The sequence below is a fragment of the Acipenser ruthenus genome, chromosome 32, assembly GCF_902713425.1.
Source record: "Acipenser ruthenus chromosome 32, fAciRut3.2 maternal haplotype, whole genome shotgun sequence".
NCBI lineage: Eukaryota > Metazoa > Chordata > Actinopteri > Acipenseriformes > Acipenseridae > Acipenser > Acipenser ruthenus.
The window spans coordinates 12978177-12999737 of record NC_081220.1 but is presented as its reverse complement, the minus strand read 5'-3'; the positions used below and the strand labels follow the sequence as shown (position 1 = coordinate 12999737).

The 21561-nt window shown below is 38.9% G+C and overlaps 3 protein-coding genes across 3 annotated transcripts; 1 reads left to right on the top strand and 2 right to left on the bottom strand.

The window, feature by feature from the left end:
* Nucleotides 1-1210: 1210 nt before the first annotated feature.
* LOC131703233 (membrane-spanning 4-domains subfamily A member 12-like) lies at nt 1211-9607 on the top strand. Its single transcript, XM_059006287.1, has 7 exons — nt 1211-1364; nt 2071-2269; nt 3616-3714; nt 5145-5201; nt 6690-6860; nt 7569-7688; nt 8611-9607. The coding sequence occupies exons 2-7, from the start codon at nt 2093-2095 to the stop codon at nt 8704-8706; spliced, it is 720 nt and encodes a 239-aa protein (XP_058862270.1). The 5' UTR covers nt 1211-1364; nt 2071-2092; the 3' UTR covers nt 8707-9607.
* Nucleotides 9608-11633: 2026 nt separating this feature from the next.
* LOC117970765 (1-phosphatidylinositol phosphodiesterase-like) lies at nt 11634-17265 on the bottom strand. The gene is made up of 2 exons (XM_059006366.1): nt 15396-17265; nt 11634-13003 (listed from the first exon to the last, which is right to left on the bottom strand). Exons 1-2 carry the CDS (start codon nt 15458-15460, stop codon nt 12163-12165), a joined length of 906 nt encoding a protein of 301 aa, XP_058862349.1. The 5' UTR covers nt 15461-17265; the 3' UTR covers nt 11634-12162.
* Nucleotides 17266-17351: 86 nt separating this feature from the next.
* LOC117395111 (protein rapunzel-like) lies at nt 17352-20638 on the bottom strand. Its single transcript, XM_033993948.3, has 2 exons — nt 20511-20638; nt 17352-18685 (listed from the first exon to the last, which is right to left on the bottom strand). The coding sequence occupies exon 2, from the start codon at nt 18631-18633 to the stop codon at nt 17461-17463; it is 1173 nt and encodes a 390-aa protein (XP_033849839.3). The 5' UTR covers nt 18634-18685; nt 20511-20638; the 3' UTR covers nt 17352-17460.
* Between the last annotated feature and the right edge of the window lie 923 nt (nt 20639-21561).

Here is a 21561-nt window from a genome sequence, read left to right as displayed (position 1 = left end):
ATTTGATCAATTCCGTGAAATATTAAAATATTATATCAAATATTAAAGCCAATATATTTTCTAGTTTGTGATTGGCCTCCAGTTCTCTAATAGGAGAATATCCTTATTTGGATTAGGTATAAGAGATATTAAACCTTGTCTAAGGTATGGAGGTAATTCTTCTCTCTCAATTTCCCACAGATGTCAGGACTGCCCAGTCCCTGACCACATTCCGGCGCCTCCTTAAGACTCACCTCTTCAGACAGCACCTGTAGAACTCCTCTGTTTGTATCCTGGGACACTATCACCCTTCATTCAAATGTGCTTTATTTTGCTCTTATCTGCCCCCTATTTTACTGCATTTAATCCTGTACTTCAGAATACTGTAATCTGCCAAGTGTTTAACCTGTAGTACTTTGTATTTAATCACATCCTAATGTAACTATCACTATTTAATCATATCCTGATGTAACTATCACTATTATCTGCTGTATTATTGAATTGTGGTTTGTCACACTTGAACAAAAGTTATTGTATTTCTTGCTCTTATTGTATTACTTGTATTGTAACACTTGAAATGTATTTGCTTACGATTGTAAGTCGCCCTGGATAAGGGCGTCTGCTAATAAATAAATAAATAATAATAATAATAATAATTGCTTCTTAAACACAGACAGCAAAAACTGAGTTGGGTCTTCTTGAGAGATTTGCTTTCACTAATTAACCATGGGGGTAAAGTGAACGACAGTTTACACTGCCTGAGAAGGGATTGGGCATCTGTTGTTTTTGACCGACCAATACTATTTCAGTCTAATCTAATATCCAGTGCTAGGAAAGTTTGGATTGTGTTTGTTCGTCGACCAGTAGTCAGCAGCAATAAGCTTATTAATAGGCTTCAAACCGTCATAAACCGGAACAAGAACTGGAACTCGAATGTAAACCAATACGAGTGACTGTTCATGACTGTCAAATTAAAGGTAACGAAGAGTGAACGCGGGACAGGTAAATGTAGAAAAAAACAAAGCACTGGCCTGGTCCTGTATGTGTAGAGTCCACTGCTGAATTCTGAAACGAAATCGAGCCCAAAAGAATGTGCTTGAGAGCTGTATTTCATCAAAATATTAGTGTCAGTATTACCCATTACAGCAAAATAAAAACACGAAAAAAAAAAACAAAACATGCATTGTGTGTCCCCCTGCCTATACTTCAGTGAAAGGATTGCGAAGGGGCACTGCAGCTTTAACAGAATGGGTTGGGCACAGACACGACACTGATAGTTTGGACCTGGTGTGCATTTATTGCGCAGCAGTAATATTTCAGTGAGGTTCCTCCAGCAGTTACCAGGCATTTTGCTAAAAATCTAAGACAACATTTCCATAAGAAAGGCAAGTATACTATATAGCCCTCATTTTCTAGGCACGGTACTGTTTACAGTATAACATTAGCCAAGTGTTAAATGCTTCAGTCTAAACATGAACCGTGTCCGAATATGCAGGTCACCGTCTAGTCTAGGCGTTAGCCTCTTCATAATTGTAAGTGTACAGTGCAAAACAGTTTATTTCATATTCAAATAATTCTCCATAGACAATTAAATGATGTAGACCTTCCTACACAAATGCATGTTGCAGTCTGTGGCGGAGTGTCCCGCCCGTGTTTATTGTTTTATTTGTATATGATTTATTTCTTATTGTTTGTGTTATATTTTAAAACCTCGCGAGGATGCGTGACTGATCAGCTACCCCACCCACACACACAAAATTGCTATATTTAAATATACTTGTTTCTTTATTCGTTTGGCCAACGCGCCTTTTTGTTCAGTGTGTTTTGTGTTTGTTTAAACCTTTTGTTTATTTATTATTTAATAAATACACTGAGCGCCATAGCGCTGCAGTTTCACCACCGCCATTATCTGGTTTGGTTTCTGTTTCTGGTCCGTGACGTCACCACATACGACAGCTGGGCCACACAGTCCTTTTTAAAACTTTAACTTGTTATGAAGGCTTTCTGATTTGTTTACGTTTTGGAATTTAAACAGAATGCTATAACACATTTTTGGCTGTTTTCAAACTCCTTCTTTCTTCTCCTTTCCAGAACAGCTCAAGCGCTGAAGGACATGTCTCTGTCCGTTGTCAAAGCCCATGGCATGGCGGCCTACACCCTGACCATCGCAGAGTGTGACGACTCTGTGCCTCCGATTTGCCAGTTGTTCAAGATGCTGTGCTGCAGTTCTTTTTGCAAAGTGACACATAAACTGAAGAACCTTTTCAATGGAAACCAGGGAGCCCTGGGGGTGAGAATCAATATCGTATATGCGTCTCTCACCCAGTGTCGTGAGTTACCTTGTAACTGTAATGGTTCCTTTTTCAGACCGGTAATGAAAAGTGATAACAGATTACATTTTATGTGAACAAAAAACATAGTTACTTCTTGTTAATAACAATATAAGCAAAACATCTGATTCAAGCATTCAAAATCCTAAAAGGTATTGACAGTGTCGACCCAGGGGACTTTTTCGACTTGAATAAAGAAACAAAGACCAGGGGGTCACAAATGGAGATTAGATAAAAGGGGCATTCAGAACAAATAGGAGGCACTTTTTTACACAGAGAATTGTGAGGGTCTGGAACCAACTCCCCAGTAATGTTGTTGAAGCCGACACCCTGGGATCCTTCAAGAAGCTGCTTGATGAGATTCTGGGATCAATAAGCTACTAACAACCAAACGAGCAAGATGAGCCGAATGGCCTCCCCTCGTTTGTAAACTTTGTTATGTTCTTAAAACAGGACTGCAGCTAATGCATGACATGGAAGTCAGAAAGCGCTTCAACAGTGCAAGTCAAACCTTATGTTAAATAATTTTTTTATTATTTTTTTTATATGTATCTGGTAAAGCACTTACTGTGATGAAACTTCATATTAACATTATTTAGCGTAATTTAATGGAGTATCCAGGGGTGTGAAATTCGTATCGCCCGATACCCGGGACAACAAGATTTTTGTGTGGGACAAGAAGTTTTACGGTTATACTTTGTCGGACAAGTACTTTTTTTTTTTTTTTCTTTTGTCACAACGTTCTGTTGCTATAAAAACTCCCGTAGATTTCTAGGGAGTCACACAAGTTCTGAAAACTCTGAACTGCAGTAGTCTCGCACATGCAAATGAAAATAATATAATACAAATGCGTAACTCTAAACCTCAAAGCAAAAATATATACAGAGTATACACATGTTAATTCACAAACCCTCAGTCACACACAGTAACAAATGTATTTAAATTAATGCAGCAACACTGTTGCTTTGGCTTTGTAAAGTCTGACTGCCAGCTCTAGGAAGAGTATTTAACATAATAAAAATGACGATGTTGCATTCACAGCCGTAGTGGGGGATGTGTGTTACTGATGCATTTAGTTTCACCCACTTCACTCATGATTACACAAGCCACACAGTCAGCTACAGCAACCCGCTGTGTAGTAAACCATGTTTACAGAGTATACTTCATGATCATGCAAGCTCTGAAATGCATTCAGATAGTATAGCTACATTTTAATAATACTGCAAAACTAATTACCAACTTCTGCTTGACTTTGTTTCTTCAATACAATCGGTGCGTTTGTGTTTGACTCTCTTCTCTTTTCCAGACTGTCCAGATAATGATTGGGTTGGTGACCTTAGCGTTTGGTACAGTGCTGTCACAGACTTCATACACAGAGGGATTCCAGTACGGGATTGGTGTAATGGTAAGCCTTTAATGATTTAGACCTTAATACAAGGTGTCTCCACGTCTGGTGGCTCCCTCTACTGGGTGACAGTGGATAGTGTAACAGGGAGGACGCTGGGCACACAGGTAAGAGGCTGGGCACAGTCATCTTAACCACTCTACATAAAGTAATTGTACAAAACAGTTCCATATTTTTTCTCTGCCATGCACATCTGTTCATTAACCAGGTCTCAAATGTGCAGTTCATGTATCTTCATAGTATGTTAGTTCTGTTAGTTCTAGTACTTGTTGGTGTTGCTGTAAGTGCATGTGCAGAAGTGTTGTAGGCTGTGTGGTCCAGTGGTTAAAGAAAAGGGCTTGTAACCAGGAGGTCCCCGGTTCAAATCCCACCTCAGCCACTGACTCACTGTGACCCTGAGCAAGTCACTTAACCTCCTTGTGCTCCGTCTTTCGGGTGAGACGTAATTGTAAGTGACTCTGCAGCTGATGCATAGTTCACACACCCTAGTCTCTGTAAGTCGCCTTGGATAAAGGCGTCTGCTAAATAAACAAATAATAATAATAATAATAATAATGTTCATGTATCTTCATATCATGCTTTTAGACTCTCTTGCACTTCCTGGGTCATCTGGAGAGTGAAATTGCCCCCACTCCTTCACTGGCTTCTTTCCTGTCAATAACCAATCAGCTGCTTCGCCTATTGACTGATGTTCTTTCAGCCAGAACACAGTATTCCAAGATTGGTCTCACCAGTGCATTATACAACCTCATCATGACCTCCTTGGATTGATACTCTACACTTTAGGCTATATACCCCAGCATTCAGTTCGTCTTTTTGATTGCTTCCCTGTGTTTTCTTTCCTATTGGTATATATTGTTTAACAGGGTGCAACCGTAAAACCTTTATGAATGTATTAAACTCGCATTAGAAAGCATCTTTCTTGCAGTGAGAGGTGTGGTAGTATTTGTAAGCGTTTCTGATTTAACAACGCAGTGAAGAGGTTGACGAGAAAGTAGCGGCGTTCTGAATAATAAAGCTTTGCAACTGTTTAAATAACGTACTTATACATTGTTAGCATCCTGACAACTTTTTACACTTATAACTTTAAAGTCTGTTTCAAAGCTCTTTTCAAAATGTCCGCTCTAGTGCTCTGATAGGGTCTGGATTATTAACCACTCTTTCTGCAGTGATTTAGAAGACCGATCTCAAACCCCAGTGCACTAGAGCTGCCATTTTGAAAAGAGCTTTAAAACAGACTTTAAAGTTATAAGTGTAAAAGGTTATCAGGATGTTAACAGTGAAATGAAAAATTACAGGTACGTTACTTAAACAGTTTCAGAAAAGCCCAACCAAATACAGAGTTCATATGGGGATTCAGGGTTCCACAGGGAGGCATGGTTCTATGGAACACTGACCCTAATATAAAAATCCTTATTGTTTCCTGACAGTGTATTGTTTCGGGAATTCTCTGTGTCATTACGGACAAGTTTCCCAACCCGTGCTTGGTAAGTACATTCTGGTAAATTTGCGTATAAAACAATTCACAATGGCTTTGAAAGAGATTGAACTCCACATATGTAGTAGTTTGATGAAAAATAACATTCTGTTAAATGCAAATTAAATAATTTAGGACCTGGTACATGGTGCTAGCAAAATAATTCCAGGAAACCTTACATTACTATCTGTGACGGGGGTACCCCCCCCTCGCCCCCGTGTGTATTTGGGTTATTTTGTAAGGTTTTGGGTTATGTAGCACTGGTGAGTATTTGGGCATGTGTAATGCACAAAGTAGTTCATGTGAAGACTGTGCCAGGGACGGAGTGAATCATTAACTGCATAAGAGTCTCGGTTCTCGCACTCAAGGTTGGGCGTTCAGAGGAGAGAACGAGAGAGAGAGATGGGAGAAATAAAGATCAAATATAACAAATGCTACTCGTGCTGGAAGGACCAGCATGATACTTGTGTGTGGTTTGTTTTGTCGCTTTCTTTTGGCCATCGTGCCGTTTTCTTTCGTGTAAATGTTTGGTCTTTTGTTCAACCGTTTTATTTACAATAAATCCGTGCAGCGGCGCATTTCACTTCCAGTACTGTGTCTCTGTATTTCCCGGTCTGACATCAAGCCATCCTTCCCACGCCATCTCTTTTTTCCAAGCTGTACTTCCCATTGAGTGAATGCTGCCAACAAACATGAGTTGCTTCTGGGAGGAAAAACTATTTAGAATGTTTTTAGACAATGCCTCTTTCTGTGTGCATTTAAAAAAAAAAAAAAATTCTCCAGGAGAAAAATTACTTTTAGAAATGTTTGACAGTTCTTTAAAATAGCTCAAACTCTCTAAAGCTTGATATATTGGCTCGTATTTGAGTACCAATCGCTGCTTTTCCTGTGCCAACGTAGTTCTTTCATGCAACCTCTTCAAGTTGACTGGAGTGTAGCCTTGAAGTATCTGCAAGGAGCGTTCCATAAATATTCTTCACTGACTGCTTTGAATAAATTAGTTAAAAAAATTCACCTTTAACATAATGTGTGCATGTTTCCTATAGGAAAACATGAGACCTAAGAAATATCTATCTATCTAGCTATCTATCTATCTATCTATCTATCTATCTATCTATCTATCTTTATATCTAGCATATATATATATATATATATATATATATATATATATATATATATATATATATATATATATATTCATTCTATCTATCTATCTATCTATCTATCTATCTATCTATCTATCTATATATTAGGTAGGATTTACTGGAATTATTTCCTGTTGTAATATAAACTCCCAACAGTTTACAGACTAAAAACTCAAGCTGTAGCTAATAATACTCTAATATTCTCTTCAGTAGGCGCCTCAGTAGTCTGGCCAGGTTACAATAAAGGACAGAGCAAACACTGGCGTGTGTCACTGCGCAGAGGGAGTTCCTGCAGCCTGTGTTGGTAGCTCAGATTGAGTTGTTTTTTTGAGGTTGTTTTTTCTCATTTGCAGGTTTTGCTAACCATACTCATGAACATTGTGAGCGCCATCCTTGCTGTTACTGCAGTCATCTTCCTCGCTGTAGATATGCGTTGGAATGCTTGGGGGAATGCCTGCTATGAGCAAGATGATTCTGACAAAACGTACATCGAGGAATGCCTGAAAAACAGACACATCTTGTCTGTAAGTACCCTTGCATACTTAACTGTTATATAAATGAAGTTATTCAGAATTTGAGCAAACTTTCTATACAGAATACATTTTTTTGCATTAAATAAACATTCATTTTCTTAAATAGTAATCTCCATGCCTAAATTATGTTATCAGGTATGTGACTTTATGGTTCCCGGATGAGAAATGCCTGATGCTTACACAACTGTATTTTATGATTCTAATATGTAAAGTTTGAGTGTGGGTTTGTAGGAGGCTGTGTGGTCCAGTGGTTCAAGAAAAGGGCTTGTAACCAGGAGGTCCCCGGTTCAAATCCCAGCTCAGCCACTGACTCATTGTGTGACCCTGAGCAAGTCACTTAACCTCCTTGTGCTCCGTCTTTCGGGTGAGACGTAGTTGTAAGTGACTCTGCAGCTGATGCATAGTTCACACACCCTAGTCTCTGTAAATCGCCTTGGAGAAAGGCGTCTGCTAAATAAACTAATAATAAGTACCGGACAAATGAACCATTTGCAGACACAGACTCAAAGGCTGTTATGAGGAAGTGTATTGTTTTTATATAACAAATAGTGTACAACGCGGTGTCATTTGGAACAGTGCGATTCACCCCGTCTTTCTTTTGTGGGCTAGATCTCTCAGCGCTTGTGGTACAACGAGCATTATGCCACGTTTCTATATAATTTCTCAATCATTGTCTATTCATTATTATTGTCATCACAGATGATCTTAACTAGTTTGAGGAGTTCGTTGTTGATCTTTGGAGTGCTTCAGCTCTGCATCACCATTGCCATGGCTGTGTTGGGATCCAAGGCTCTGTGCAAGTACAAAGGCACCCAGCAGGTAAGGACATCCCCTCTCTTATGGAATCAAGATATGAGCGTCATCCTGAGTCAAATCAACCCAATTCACTTCAGCAACTCGGATAAAACAGTCATGTTTTGCAGCCTGAATTTCTGGTTTGGACCTGTTTTTTTATGAATTTTGTTTTATTTGTATTGCCGAGATGAGGCAACAGAAACTTGATTTTGAAACATACTGGTGTGTTATAAAATTGAATACATATTAGGGGTGTGTGGACAGGACAGCGTCTCAGGCAAGGCTGTTACGACCAGGAAGGGAAACTCGGACGCAGAAGCTGCAGGTTTAAGTGTTAATGCACACGTTTAATAAAAAACAAAGACAGTACACTAAACAAGCAAACACTGAACAAAACACATTAACAAAATAAAAGGCACAAGGGCCAAAACAAAAGGTTATACAAAACTCACAAACGTAAACAGACAGAGCACGGAGCACAGAGCACAGAGCACAGAGCACAGAGCACAGAGCACAGAGCACAGAGCACAGAGCACAGAACTCCACCTCCAACACCAACATAAATCCTAGTTCTTTCTAATTACACCCATTTTATACACCCATGGCTGGAGCCTAATTAATCACTTATTTATTCACTTGTCGGCTCCAGCCACATTCCCCTGTGTTTTGACATTTTCTGAAACTGCTGAAGATAAACACACCTAGGAAACAGAAACTTAAATAACAACACCAACATGGAGGAGAGGAAGTCCAGAAAGTGATTTTTTTTATAGTGGTCAATCATAATTAATATTTTCACAAAATTAAAAATAAATAAATAAAACCGGCATGCGGCTCCCGGCAACGTGATGTCATAGAAATAATTTCTTACATTCAACCACACAAACGAATGATTTTCTCATTGAATCGTTAGCACTTTAATGAATGAATTTGAATGCTTTTTCAGCCTCTTGCAGAACACGAGTTTGAACCACTCCTGGATGTGACCACTGAAGACTGCCATTCCAGCTGCTACGCTCAGACTGTACCTGACAGTAAATAACAGGTGCTACAGCGATGCTATGGTTTTGATTTACCCATGTCTTTTTGAGCTTAGAAAAAGAGGAGTGTGCACTACACATAATCGTATCTTTATTACTGTGGAATTAAATGAGTCCTAACCAAGGTTTCCTACCTCTTATCAGCAGCATGGTCCACCATTTCTTGAGTTAAGACCTTTCCCTTTGGTTGCTTCTTGTTATACTTCTGGACTTTTCAAATACAATGCTATAGCTACACTGCTTGGCCTCTTTACAAGTTGGATTTGGCCTCGCCCTGGTGTGGGGCGCCTTCTCCTTGTATATCCTGGGTCCCTCGATTACTCTGGCAGGCTGATTTGAATGCTACAGTTTACATAGTCATTGCCAGGATCAAGTCCACCCAACAATGTTGTACCCTGATGGCGATGCCTACTTGCAAGACAAGGATGCCAGAATAGTGTGTGAATGGTTGGAGGAGCATGATGGAGAAATCTTCCATGGCTACCACAATCCCCAGACCTCAATCCTAGTAGGCATGTTTGGGATCATCACAATCCTCTTACTGCCTCTCTGCACCATTTATATGAAATGTTACTGGCTGAATGGGATCCCTAATGCACGGTGGCCCAGCCCGATATTAGGTATAGGTTCTATTAAAGTGGCTAGGACATATATGTAGAAAGCAGTTGTTACTGCTAATAAGAGGTAATAAAACTGACTAAATCTGAACAGATCGAAATCAATATTGCACCACAATTACCTTTGCTTAAATGTCTTTTCACCCAGTTGTGTTGGGTTGCTAAATTAGTGTATTCTTATGATGTGTCAAGTTCTCTTTCTGATTTAGCAATACACTTTGTTGGAGCTTATATGTGCCTTTGTTAAATACGTTTCATACTTTTGCAATAAATGATGAAAGCAGAATGTGTTGAGTCGACAATGTGTTCTTTAGAGAATGTTTCAAAACACAAGACATCACTTTGCGCTGCCAGTCCTTCTGTACGTTGTCTCCAGTTCAAACTACAGTATAAATCTCCTTTACACAAAAATCGATTAGAAAAACCTGATAAACCAAAAGACAAGCCTTACTGACTGCTCGTTTAATTCCGGTAGTTTAGGACACCCCCCCAGAATTTGTAATGAATGGTATTTACTTGATACCAATGGTATTTACTTGATACAATGGGGCAGTAGTGTGGAGTAGTGGTTAGGGCTCTGGACTCTTGACCGGAGGGTCGTGGGTTCAATCCCTGGTAGGGGACACTGCTGCTGTACCCTTGAGCAAGGTACTTTACCTAGATTGCTCCAGTAAAAACCAAACTGTATAAATGGGTAATTGTATGTAAAAAATAATGTGATATCTTGTAACAATTGTAAGTCGCCCTGGATAAGGGCGTCTGCTAAGAAATAAATAATAATAATAATAATAATAATGATCATGGAGTTTGGTACAAGACCTCAACTAATGTTAAATCAGCTATACTCTGACTGACTGCACCTGTAGATGTACCTCTTTTAATGCTCTGCACTGGACTCGCCTGACCTCAGAACCACGTCACTGGATCTTCAGCTGATGCGCTATCCTTGCACTATTGCACTGCTAATATGTCATTGTAGATATAACTTGCTGTGATCCTAACTTGTTGCATCCTAGTTCATATTGTATTCTAGTAGTATTATTTGCACATAATGTAAACTATACTGTATTTAAATATGAATCTTGCATTGTTACCCTGTACTGGGATAAAGACGTCTGTCAAATAAATAAAATACAAAATAGTAATAATAATATGAAAAGTGTTGGCAGTCAGAATACAATAATAAGATTCTACTGTTGCTGGGGGCTTAATGGGACTCCCAAGCCCTCTGCCTTCTCTGCCTCCCCATTTGTTTTGGTGACCAGCCACCACTTATATGAGTGTGCCAGAGTAGAGATGTGCTGAGAAACAGTCCTGTATTTCAACCAGAAGGATTGGGGCATGTCTGCTGAGCTTGAGTGCATTTTCTTTAGTCAGGATTCAGATGAAACCAGGTTTGTTAAGTGGGTCCATTAAAAGCACAAGGAAAACTCTATTGCAGGATTCCACCACCCATACTTTCCAAGACATTATGTCGCATTGCTTTTGCCAATTATGTTTTAATAGTGTAAGGATAATTGCCCACATTGTCAGACAGGTAACACAGCTATAATGATCCATGATGTGGTACAGAACAGAAAAGCCAGAGCACTTTTTTTTTTAAATCGCTTTTCATGCAGTGATTTAGAGGACAGATCTCAAACCCCAGTGCACTAGAGCAGCCATTTTGAAAAGAGCTTTGAAACAGACTTTAAAGTTATAAGTGTAAAAAGTTATCAGGATGTTAACAATGAAAAGAAAAAAATACAAGTAGGTTATTTAAACAGTTGTAGCAACACGTGGGGACGTATGACACTAGGGCAGCAGTGTGGAGTAGTGGTTAGGGCTCTGGACTCTTGACTGGAGGGTTATGGGTTCAATCCCTGGCAGGGGACACTGCTGCTGTACCCTTGAGCAAGGTACTTTAGCTGGATTGCTCCAGTAAAAACCCAGCTGTATAAATGGGTAATTGTATGTAAAAAAAAATAGTGTAAAACATAATGTAATTATATGTAAAATAATGTGATGTCTTGTAACAATTGTAAGTCGCCCTGGATAAGGGCGTCTGCTAACAGTGTTAGTTAACTGGGTGCAGTTAAAAAGACTAATAATCACACAATTTGAATCTTAAGCACACCAATAGTATTGAACATTCAAAAGGAAATAAGTAGCTATTTTTGTCCCAAAAGTATTTATATTAGGGGTGTGCCCAGTTATATATATAAACAAGTATCCGTAGCGATTGATATTTTTTCACAGTATGAAAAAAAAACAAAACAGAAGTATAAAGTATTTTACCGCAGGTAAAATGACACATTAGACTTTAAAATCATTAAAGGTTTTATTTTTTGTTTAAGACCGTTAAACAACATCTTTGGAAACAATACAGAAATTTAACAGGAAGAAAAAAAAGTATTTATATTTGAAAATAAATGATGTTTAATTGAATCAAAATGTAAAATGTCTCTGCTTAACGCAGGAATTTATATTTCATGCTATAAGTTAATTTTAATTGAGTCAATTTTGCTCATTTTGCTAATAACTTTAAACTCTCAAGTTATAGTGTATACTGTGGTACAAGAGACCTTACCAAATACTTATCATTAAAACCCCAGCACCCCAGACTATGACTCGCCCTGCACACCCCGCAGCCGTGCCTTTATTAGGTGAGCCACTTGGGTACCGAATCCATTTTTTAGATCTGAATTTCTGTGCTGTAAACACTGTCCCAAGTTATATTAAATAAATCAATGTACCATTCTATAAGTGTAATTATATTCACCAGATTGCATTTGGAGCTTTGTTAGAACCAGATTAATAGCTTCTCTGCTAAAATGGCACATATTTTTTCATCTCAAAGATTCAGTTGAATTCAATAATGATTTTTATTAACCAAGCAGAAGGAAAATCTATGCCTATCATTCCAAAACGCGTCTTCTGACCCCTCTGATTGTTCAGGTACTCGTAAAGCCTGGCGTTGATACGCTTGGCAACGTCGTCGGGATACGCCAGAACGCCTGCGCCGCTGCTGTATGTCAGAAAAAGAGTGCTGTTGTTTCCGACCTTGGCAGTGTCCAAGTGATTTTTAACGCTGTCCCACTTTTGGTTGATGTGAAGCAAGGTAGGCACTTTCCAGTCGTCTCCTATGTCCAGTGAGCTATATTTCATCCCAATGGCATTCCCGGAAAAATCCTGCAGAACAATCAGTTTCCCTCGGGCCTGTCCCATTGTAGGAATGTCCCTACTGTTCCAACACGCTCCCCAGTCTCCATGCTCTTTTAAATAGCGTACTACAGCGTCATATATGTTGTATGTGGTACTGAATTCCTCTTTCACTCTCATAAGAATGGTCTCCGTTGGGTGATCTTTTAAGAACTGTATCGTTTCTCGAACAACTAAGTCGAAATTGGCCTTCTGATAGATAGGCCCGTGATGTAGCGCCAGAGTATCACCTGTGTAGCGGACGCGGATGTCGAGGAATCGCACGCCAGCTTCCAGTTGTAGGTGTAGCGGCCAGGCTTGGCACTGCACAAGTCTACCCCCATAGAAGGCCATCGTGTTGTGAGTCCCAGCGAGGGAGACTTCTGAAAGAGAGGTGGAGTCAGGGAGCTGAGCCATCCAATCAGGGTACAGGAATTCAGGGGCAGGAGAGTCGTCAAAGTCAGGCCCCTGAGTAGCCCCCTGAGTGCCAGTCGATAAGAACCTGGAACACAGTCAGAGCAGAACGTCATCATTCTTCTCTTTATAGTCGGGGGTAGCACAGCACAGTCGACTAGTCGAATAGAAAAGGGACAGCTGACCTCAGAAACTGGTAGTTGACTAACTGTAGGTCACTTACGTTAAAAGGTAATTACAGATTTACTGACAACCCATCATTCATTCTGTTTGCATCACAATAATTAGATCACAGCTTAATGTTTAATGCAAAAGCAGTTACCATGGTAATGTTTTTTGTTTGGTAGATTAGTAGTGAACTAGCAATGTCAGTATTTTAATTGAGTTCAGCTGCTTCAATTGAAACCCCTCGCTCTCCCCGAAAAAAAAACAACTCGGACTGATGCCTGATACCTAACTGACTGACTCGGGGAGGGGTGACGACTGACTCGAGGAGGGGTGACGACTGACTCGAGGAGGGGCGAGGATTGACTCGAGCAGGGGCGAGGATTGACTCGAGGAGGGGCGAGGATTGACTCGAGGAGGGGTGACGACTGACTCGAGGAGGGGTGACGACTGACTCGAGGAGGGGCGACGATTGCCTCGAGGAGGGGTGACGACTGCCTCGAGGAGGGGTGACGACTGACTCGAGGAGGAGTGAGGTCTGAGAATGTCCTAAAATGGACACTGTTCTGGAGGCCTGGATGTACTGAAACGGATACATTGTTTTTTGCAATTGAGAACATCTTAAAACCTACTGACAGACTATCATGTTTGTTGCAATTGAAACTATTCTGCAGTCTATCATTTCGTACCATCCTCTGTACCAACCGCCGAATCATTGCCAGTTACTGCGCTGCTTTTAGTTCATCACAATTGCAAGGGTGTTGGACGTTTGGACATGGCTAAGAGTTACACACGTGCTAATTGGAGTTCAGCAGGTGAAAAGGCTTTCACTGAAACTTCAACCAGTATTCACAATGATCTAAGCACCATTTTAGCTAAGCCAGTCTGTCAGATGAGCACTTAGCTACAGTATATTTAAGCGGTTATGCATGCAGTCAAGTTGTCTTTTTTTAATTTTGTCTCTCTATAGACAGAGCTAAAAGCAAGCCTTTCCCTTCTTATACAAATATTACAGTTGTGATTTGGCTGTATCGAAAATTCAGAACACTTAAGAACGTTCAGAGATGAACATGCAGCTGCACTGTTTACACAAGATAAACATGCTTTATGAATATGGCCCTGTATATTTAAATCTCAAATAAAAGGAAGTTGGCTGGTACTTGGATGGTTTTTGCAAATTTTCAGCTTACTTGGGCATTGCAGGTAGACTTTCCTTCACAAACTTCCACCACTGCTGCCCAGACCGTGCCAGTGTCTGACTACAGGGTTAACTGCCTTTACTGGACTTGACAGACGTTTTTAAACCTTCCTAAAGCTTGTCATCTGTAAAGGATGGTGTGTAGTGTGTGTGTGTGTATGTGTTTTTTTCTTTACTGAGGTTCAAGACTTTTTATTGACTTTTTAAGAACAAATGCAAACTGTTTGCAATTGGTTATGTTTCCACATGTATGTGTTTTGGTTTAGTTTATGACCTACACGTTTTAAACAGATTCAGTGCAGCGTTCTTTTGCTTTGTTGCTAAGTTGCGTGGTGTTGTGTTTTTATTTTTTCCCACTTGTTTACTTCAAGTTTACAGACCTCTAAATTGCTGTATAAACCTGCCATTGCACCTGGATTATCGTTGTCTGTTTGATTATTGTTCACCTGCACACTGTTGACCACTTGCCACACTGTCAAACAAGCTGGTTTTCAAAAGGTTTTCCGTGTAATGTGTTACTGAATTAGTGAGGTGAGAATGAACAGAGCCCTGTACTATAAGTTAATATGCTGTGTTTCTTATTGTATAAGTGATGTAATTTCATGCACTTTGGAAGGATTTCTGGCTGCTCAAATGAATGGTGGTTCATGTAATAATAGACATCCCTCAGAAGACATATTAACTTACTATAAATCACAAGAGCCAAGATGTCATCTTATGCAATTTGGGCTCTGTCTGCATAAACTATGCAAAATGATTTCTGTTATGAAAAGACACCGTACAAATTATGTATACTGTTAACCACAGAAAAAGATGTACTATTGTTTTATTGCTCATTGGGTGAGGTGCAGTACCATACTGTATCTCTTTCAGAAATGCTCTTCGTTCCAGTATAATTTGCTGTCTACTTATTGGAAAGCGATTGGGATTGGACTAACCGTTTCTACATGCAAAGCAGTCGGAAACGCTTTAGCAGCTCTGTGTTTCTGATGTCTTGTCTGAATATATATATATTGTATCACTGTGCCAGTGCTTTCCTTGGTGTATATCAATACTGGGACACCAGGAGGGGTTGCAAGCTGTGTAATTTGACAGTGAAAAGGTTAAACATACTTACGCAATGCACATGAATATCCTGAAAGTGAGTTTCTTAGTACTCCACAATGCCCCACTGGACTCCATAGCCAAGTCTTCAGGGTCCGTGTTACTCAGTAAAAGGTGCACTGAAACTGAGACACAGGAAAACAGATAAACGTCCAAAATGTCTTATTTTACAGTCCAGTATAAAAAATCAACACACATAAACAATACTAGCAATTGTGTTTTTACTTGTACTAAATAACAGACGTGAATGCTACTTATAATTACGATGACATATATTAAATTACTGGGATTACCTGAGCTTTTAATTTCATTTAACTGGTAATGTATAAGTTGTGATGTCAAGTAAAGGAATTTACTAACATTACTAAGAAATACTTAAAGCTCAAATTGCTTAAATCTTCTGAATTACTAAGTAAAAATTGCTAAAGCTAAGTAATTTGATTGCTTATTGTTAAAAATACTAATAATTACTTTGCAGGACATGCCATTACTGCTAAATTGTCAGTGTTTAACTGTATTTTTAAATGTATTCATAAGTAGCTTTACATATATTTATTTTTTGGTTTAAAATTGTTTTAAAATTGAAATAAAGTAGAAATATGTATATTGCAATTAAAATGTAATCTACTATAAGGCAGTTTACAAAACATAATTCATGTTTTTGCCAGTTTTATGATGTACATTGCCTTTATCACATACCTATTATTTTGTACTGCTGTACTAAAGATAACCCCAGCTATAACTAACATAAAAAAATGTATGTACTGTTAAACCATATTGGTCAAATGTTTTTTCTACACTATTGAAGTGAAATATATAAAACTATGCATACTGACTTTAAAGGTCTTTAATATAAGAGGCTTGTTTGTATTGCTTTGCTAAACACAAATATACAAAGAAGGTATTACCTGGCTGTGAACTCAAGTCTTCACAGAAGATCACTGTGGTGAATGCAAGAGCTTATCAGCTTATATAAAGACTGATAAGCAGTGGCGTAGCTAGAGGCGTGGTTTTAGGGGTTGGAACCCCTAAAATTTATATCATATTTCAAACTCGCGTCCCTTTCATATAGGATCTACAACTTTCTGTCTTTTTAGGCGTCTTTACTCAACCAAGTCTACCAGAGAGAGGTTATTACAGTTACACAGTGTGGTCCGTTCTGGTGTGAATGAGCCATATTGAAACATTGGCCTAAACACTCAGCAATCAGTCCGAACGCTGTGTGCCATGTGCCAGTACTGGGAGCCTCAACACCTGTGCATTAAAAATACAATCTAATCAACACCAGCCAAGGCCATTGATATCCTTTGTAGCCAAAATAAGGGCAATGTTAAACAGAGTCTGGCTTACTTATCAAGGGGGTGCAGATCCTATTCTTGTCAGTCATTAATGAGACAGAATAGAAAGGCATATGCTCAGGTTCATAACGACATTCACCTTTGGACAAAATGGTGTGATATGCGTGTTGTTTTTGTCTTAAGAAAGAAAACCCCAAAATACAGGATAGTTATTAAGAGCAAACAGTCAAACATGACCTTGCAGGTCTCCTTCCTGTATGAAAGATGCACACATAATTTTAAACGCAGATTTGATTTTCTAATGGTACGTTTTCATAACATTTCTTTAAAAAGAAGGTGGAGTTTGCTGCAGGAAAAGGATGGCAGCTCACACACCTGAGGTACTTCTGGGAGTTTCAGTTCTTGTTGGAAAAACTAGAATGGTGTTGGTTTAGAGAATTGTTGGCTGTATATATTTCTCCCCAAAAACATTAAATAAAACATTCTAAATGTTTTCCATTAATTTTCTTTAAAAGAACTCACACTCCCTGAAGCGAGATGCATTGGCTCACCTTTTAGTACCAATCACTGCTTTTCCTGTCAAGCTTAGATGGGCCTAATGGCCTCCTCTCATTCATAAATGTTCACAGATAGCAAAGTGTTACAAAACAGTACTTTCACAGTAACACAAATTATCAAACACAAGATTTATTAATATATATATATATATTTTATAATGCCGACTAGTGGACCTATTCGACAGTTTGACAAATTAGTAGTCATTCTACCCCTAGGAAGTAATTACCCTGAATGAATATATATTGAAACGTTTTTATGTCTTCTGAAATAGTGACATTCATCAGTGAAATTCTTTGATTCGGACACCTCTTTGTAACGACTGACAGCATGCACAACGCATGAAGGCATATGACTGTAGACATCCTCAGCTACCTTCTTCATGTTCCTTGTCTTCTTTAGTCTTTCCATCAACTGCTGAATTTGAGCTTTATCTACAGGTTCTGGTTTGACACTGTAGGACACGACAACATTGGTGTTGTTGTCAAAAAGCTGAAAGTAGCTTTCTCCACTGACACTGTGGTAGACTTTACCAGCCCGCCAGTTATGAAAGAAATTTCCAGAATGGTTGTACACCCTAACCGACCATTTCACCCAGTCATATTTCTTCACTAAGCAACTGAATATGTACTGCGAGAATTCCTGGTTGGTTCTGTCGTTCTTTTCTTTCAGGCGTTTCCGGGTGTCACTCTCCGCTTGCTCTGCGAAATTTTTGCAGTCCTCTATGACCGATTTCATTTTGGTCTCAACGGCCTCCATCTTCTCCCCCCACTGCCTTCCTAATTCCTCTGTGTCTTCGTCAAGAAGGGCAGCGTGACCGATCAACGCAATCAAGCCGATGCAGAAAAGCCGTTTCAGTCGAGAGCAGAAATCTTCCATGACACGACGATTCTTCTCCTCGTAAACCAGAGTGATGTTGAGAATGGATTCTGTGAATAACTCTGCCCCCATCACGGCATTGTAGAGGATTTCAAGATTTTGTTCCTTACCCGTCCTGCTGAAGAAGTCCAGGAACAGCTTCCTCTTGACCTCCTTGAACTTCGGTTTAGCGTTTAGGATGTCCATAAACTTCCGAAACTGGTTCGTCAGGTTTTCTTCAACTCCGAAGTATTGCTGGTCCATCCCGCTTTTCTTAATCTCATTGTTGATGCTGGTGATCTCTTCGGAAACCACGTCTAACTTGTCCCTGACTTTCTGGAACTGTTCCTTCATGTACTCTGCTTCGGTGCTTTCAACATTGTCTAGGGCGAGTTTCACAATCGGAGCGGCTATCTGGAAGATTGGGAAGAACTCTCCCACTACGCTAGCAATGATTTCAGCTCCCTGCTCAAATATTTCCATTACAGTTTCTATTGTTTCTTTATTACCAGCTACCCATTCTTTTAGTTGGCTTGCCATTTCTGAAATCGAAGACGGGAGTCTTGGGTAGGAGAAGCGGTTCTCGTAGAAGCTGAAACGAAATGCAGAACGATACTGAAATTATTTCATTTTCACAGTTAAGAAATACAAAAAGAAAACTAATTCAACGAGAGTTTTTTCAATGTGTTCAATTTATTTATTTTTATTTTGTTTTATTCTTGTCTCCATGACTTCCGCTAACTCGTCATTCACACCTCTGCCAGGTGAATTTCCCATTCATGAATAATCAGCACCACCCACTTCACTTACTGTGACCATTAAGAGACCATTCACACTTTATCAATCAGGGGAAGAACTCCACACCACAGTATGGGAATCCAAACCCTTTCCAACATAGAAGGCATTGGAAAAGAGTTCTAGTCAATGTTCTGCATTGGATTAATTAAGTTTCTTTTAGTATTTCTAAAGTCAGCACCATTGAGTGTTTAATAGTCATGGATGATTTCCACTGTTATGTTAAATGTGTTTTTGTGTTTACTATATAAATGTATGTTATCTTGTTTTATTTCTGTTTCATAGTACCAAAAGTGTCCACATGGGGGCGCCACAGAAAAGGAAAACCAGTGTTTCAATGTCAACAACACATTTTGACTTACAGAGAGCCTTGTAGAAAACACAGAGCACTGTATATATTGAACATAAAGCCCAAACAAGGCCAAATAAAAATACGAATACAATACAATACATTCTGTACTACCCTTGGGAATGGAGGTTGATGGTAACTCTGAAATACCCGTAACTCTGAAAATGAGTTTTCAATGGTTTTAATAAATGTGCAAACCTGTTGTCTACAGCTTTAATTTGGTGAATAATACAAGCATACAGCACAGTAATGCAATATGCATATTGTTATGGTTCTAAAGTATTTAAAACAGTACTATAAATGGAAAAAAGGCTACATTTAAGTTACCATTGAAATCATAACTGCAGCAAAAACACAGAGATGGCTTGAAAAAAAGTGCTTTGTTTAAAACTAAAATGTTCCCAGTAAAAATTGCCCGTACCTGCTTTGAAATCTGCCTCTGAATGCATTTGTTGGTACAGTAATTTGCCATATCCATGACCAGCACTCCGCTTATGTAGGAGTGGCTATCTGGTTGCATTGCACGCATGATTGAGTGATTGCATACTTCCGGTTAAAAGTGGGGGTTCGGTAGAGCGGTCAGTTCCTAAGTTTGGTGTTCGTAACCCTGGGGTTCTACTGTACTACCAAATATAGTGTTATCTATTCAGTGTTAGACGCCATGTAATTAAACTAGGAAGATTGCTGTAAATCAGCCCTCTCTATTGTGGGAGAGAACAGAGGCAGGGTTTATCTTAAAAAGCCAACACGTGAAAAACAGGCCAAGAGGAAGAACTGCTGACTGGAGAGACTGTCACATCTGGAGTTAAAACATGAAGATGAGTGTTGGGGTCATTGTTGGCCGATAAACGATGAATGAAAATGTAATCATTGTCCGACCTCTAAGGCATGTTTAGATCCACTGACAATACCCTTTCGGCTACACAGTCATGTTGTTGAGGCTGAATCACTTGGATCATTTAAGACCCAACTTGACAAAGATCTAAGATTAATCAGCTAATAGGAACAGTACTTATTCCATATTTTCTTATGTTCCTGTACTGGTAGGTTACATAGCAAATTGTTAATTTAATTCCATTGGCAGTGTCTCCTTTCTGAAATAATAAACCAGAATTATTCAGACAGCAAAGTTATAGATAGTATATAGTCAGTACATTACTATAGTATCCTGACCAATACTAATAGATATCTGAAACCTACAAAAGACCTAAAAGGGAAGGTCAAAGAAACTTATTTCTTAAATTAGAAGCCTTTTCTTATAAATAGAGCCTACCTTGATTGAATGGTAGCCTTGCAGTCAATCTCTTTCTGGTGTTTTTTATACTATAGTATAGTATAGTGTTCATGGCAGGGTCCTTGTTTGAAATGTTTCAGTTTCTATCACGGTCTAGTCTCAGTCTTTTCCGGTTGCTGCTAGCGATGTTTCTTTATTTCCTGAAGTTGACAGTTGCCTAATGTGTGTTAAAGTGTCTAGTTCACAGGGGAAGTAAAATGGGTTCTACATCACTGTGACACAGAACACTGCTTGAAATATGGGACCAAAGGTGGGGGGGGGGGGCTAAAATAAAAGTGACTGTTGTCACAGCCAATGTTTTTTCCTCTCAGACTTCACACGTATATACGAACTCCAGTATGTAAATCACACTATTCCAGGACACACAAGAAGGCTATTAATAGGAAATCAACATATTTGTCATGTTTGTTTGATTTATTTATGATTTTTTTTCAAGGAAATAGAGTCCACACATAGGTAATGTAAGCTATTTAGCTGTATTAAACTAAAGAAAATCAGATATTATACTTTAAACGTCATGCATGTTCCTGTTATTTGTTAAATAATATCTTTTCAATGCAAAAAAACGTAGGTCTTTAAGGATGACAATGTTGCAACAAACTGATAAGAATGCATGAAAAAAATCAGTTTACAAACCCAAATAATCAATGGTGGAGTTTCCATGCGTGTTTGATATGTAAATTAGCTATGCGTAAAGTGCTTGTGCTGTTTTTGAAGATTGCTAGTGACATTTTGTGAAAATGTGGTTTCCATGCTCAGAGAACTGGTACACGAGTGAATCTAAGCTGCTGTAATAAAGCAAAATATCTCGTGCCTGGTTGGTTAATAATGTGTTTTACTGCTCTTGCCCAAATTGTTCATTATTATTATTATTATTTATTTCTTAGCAGATGCCCTTATCCAGGGCGACTTACAATTGTTACAAAATATCACATTATTTTTACATACAATTACATTATTTTTTACACAATTACCCATTTATACAGTTGGATTTTTACTGGAGCAATCTAGGTAAAGTACCTTGCTCAAG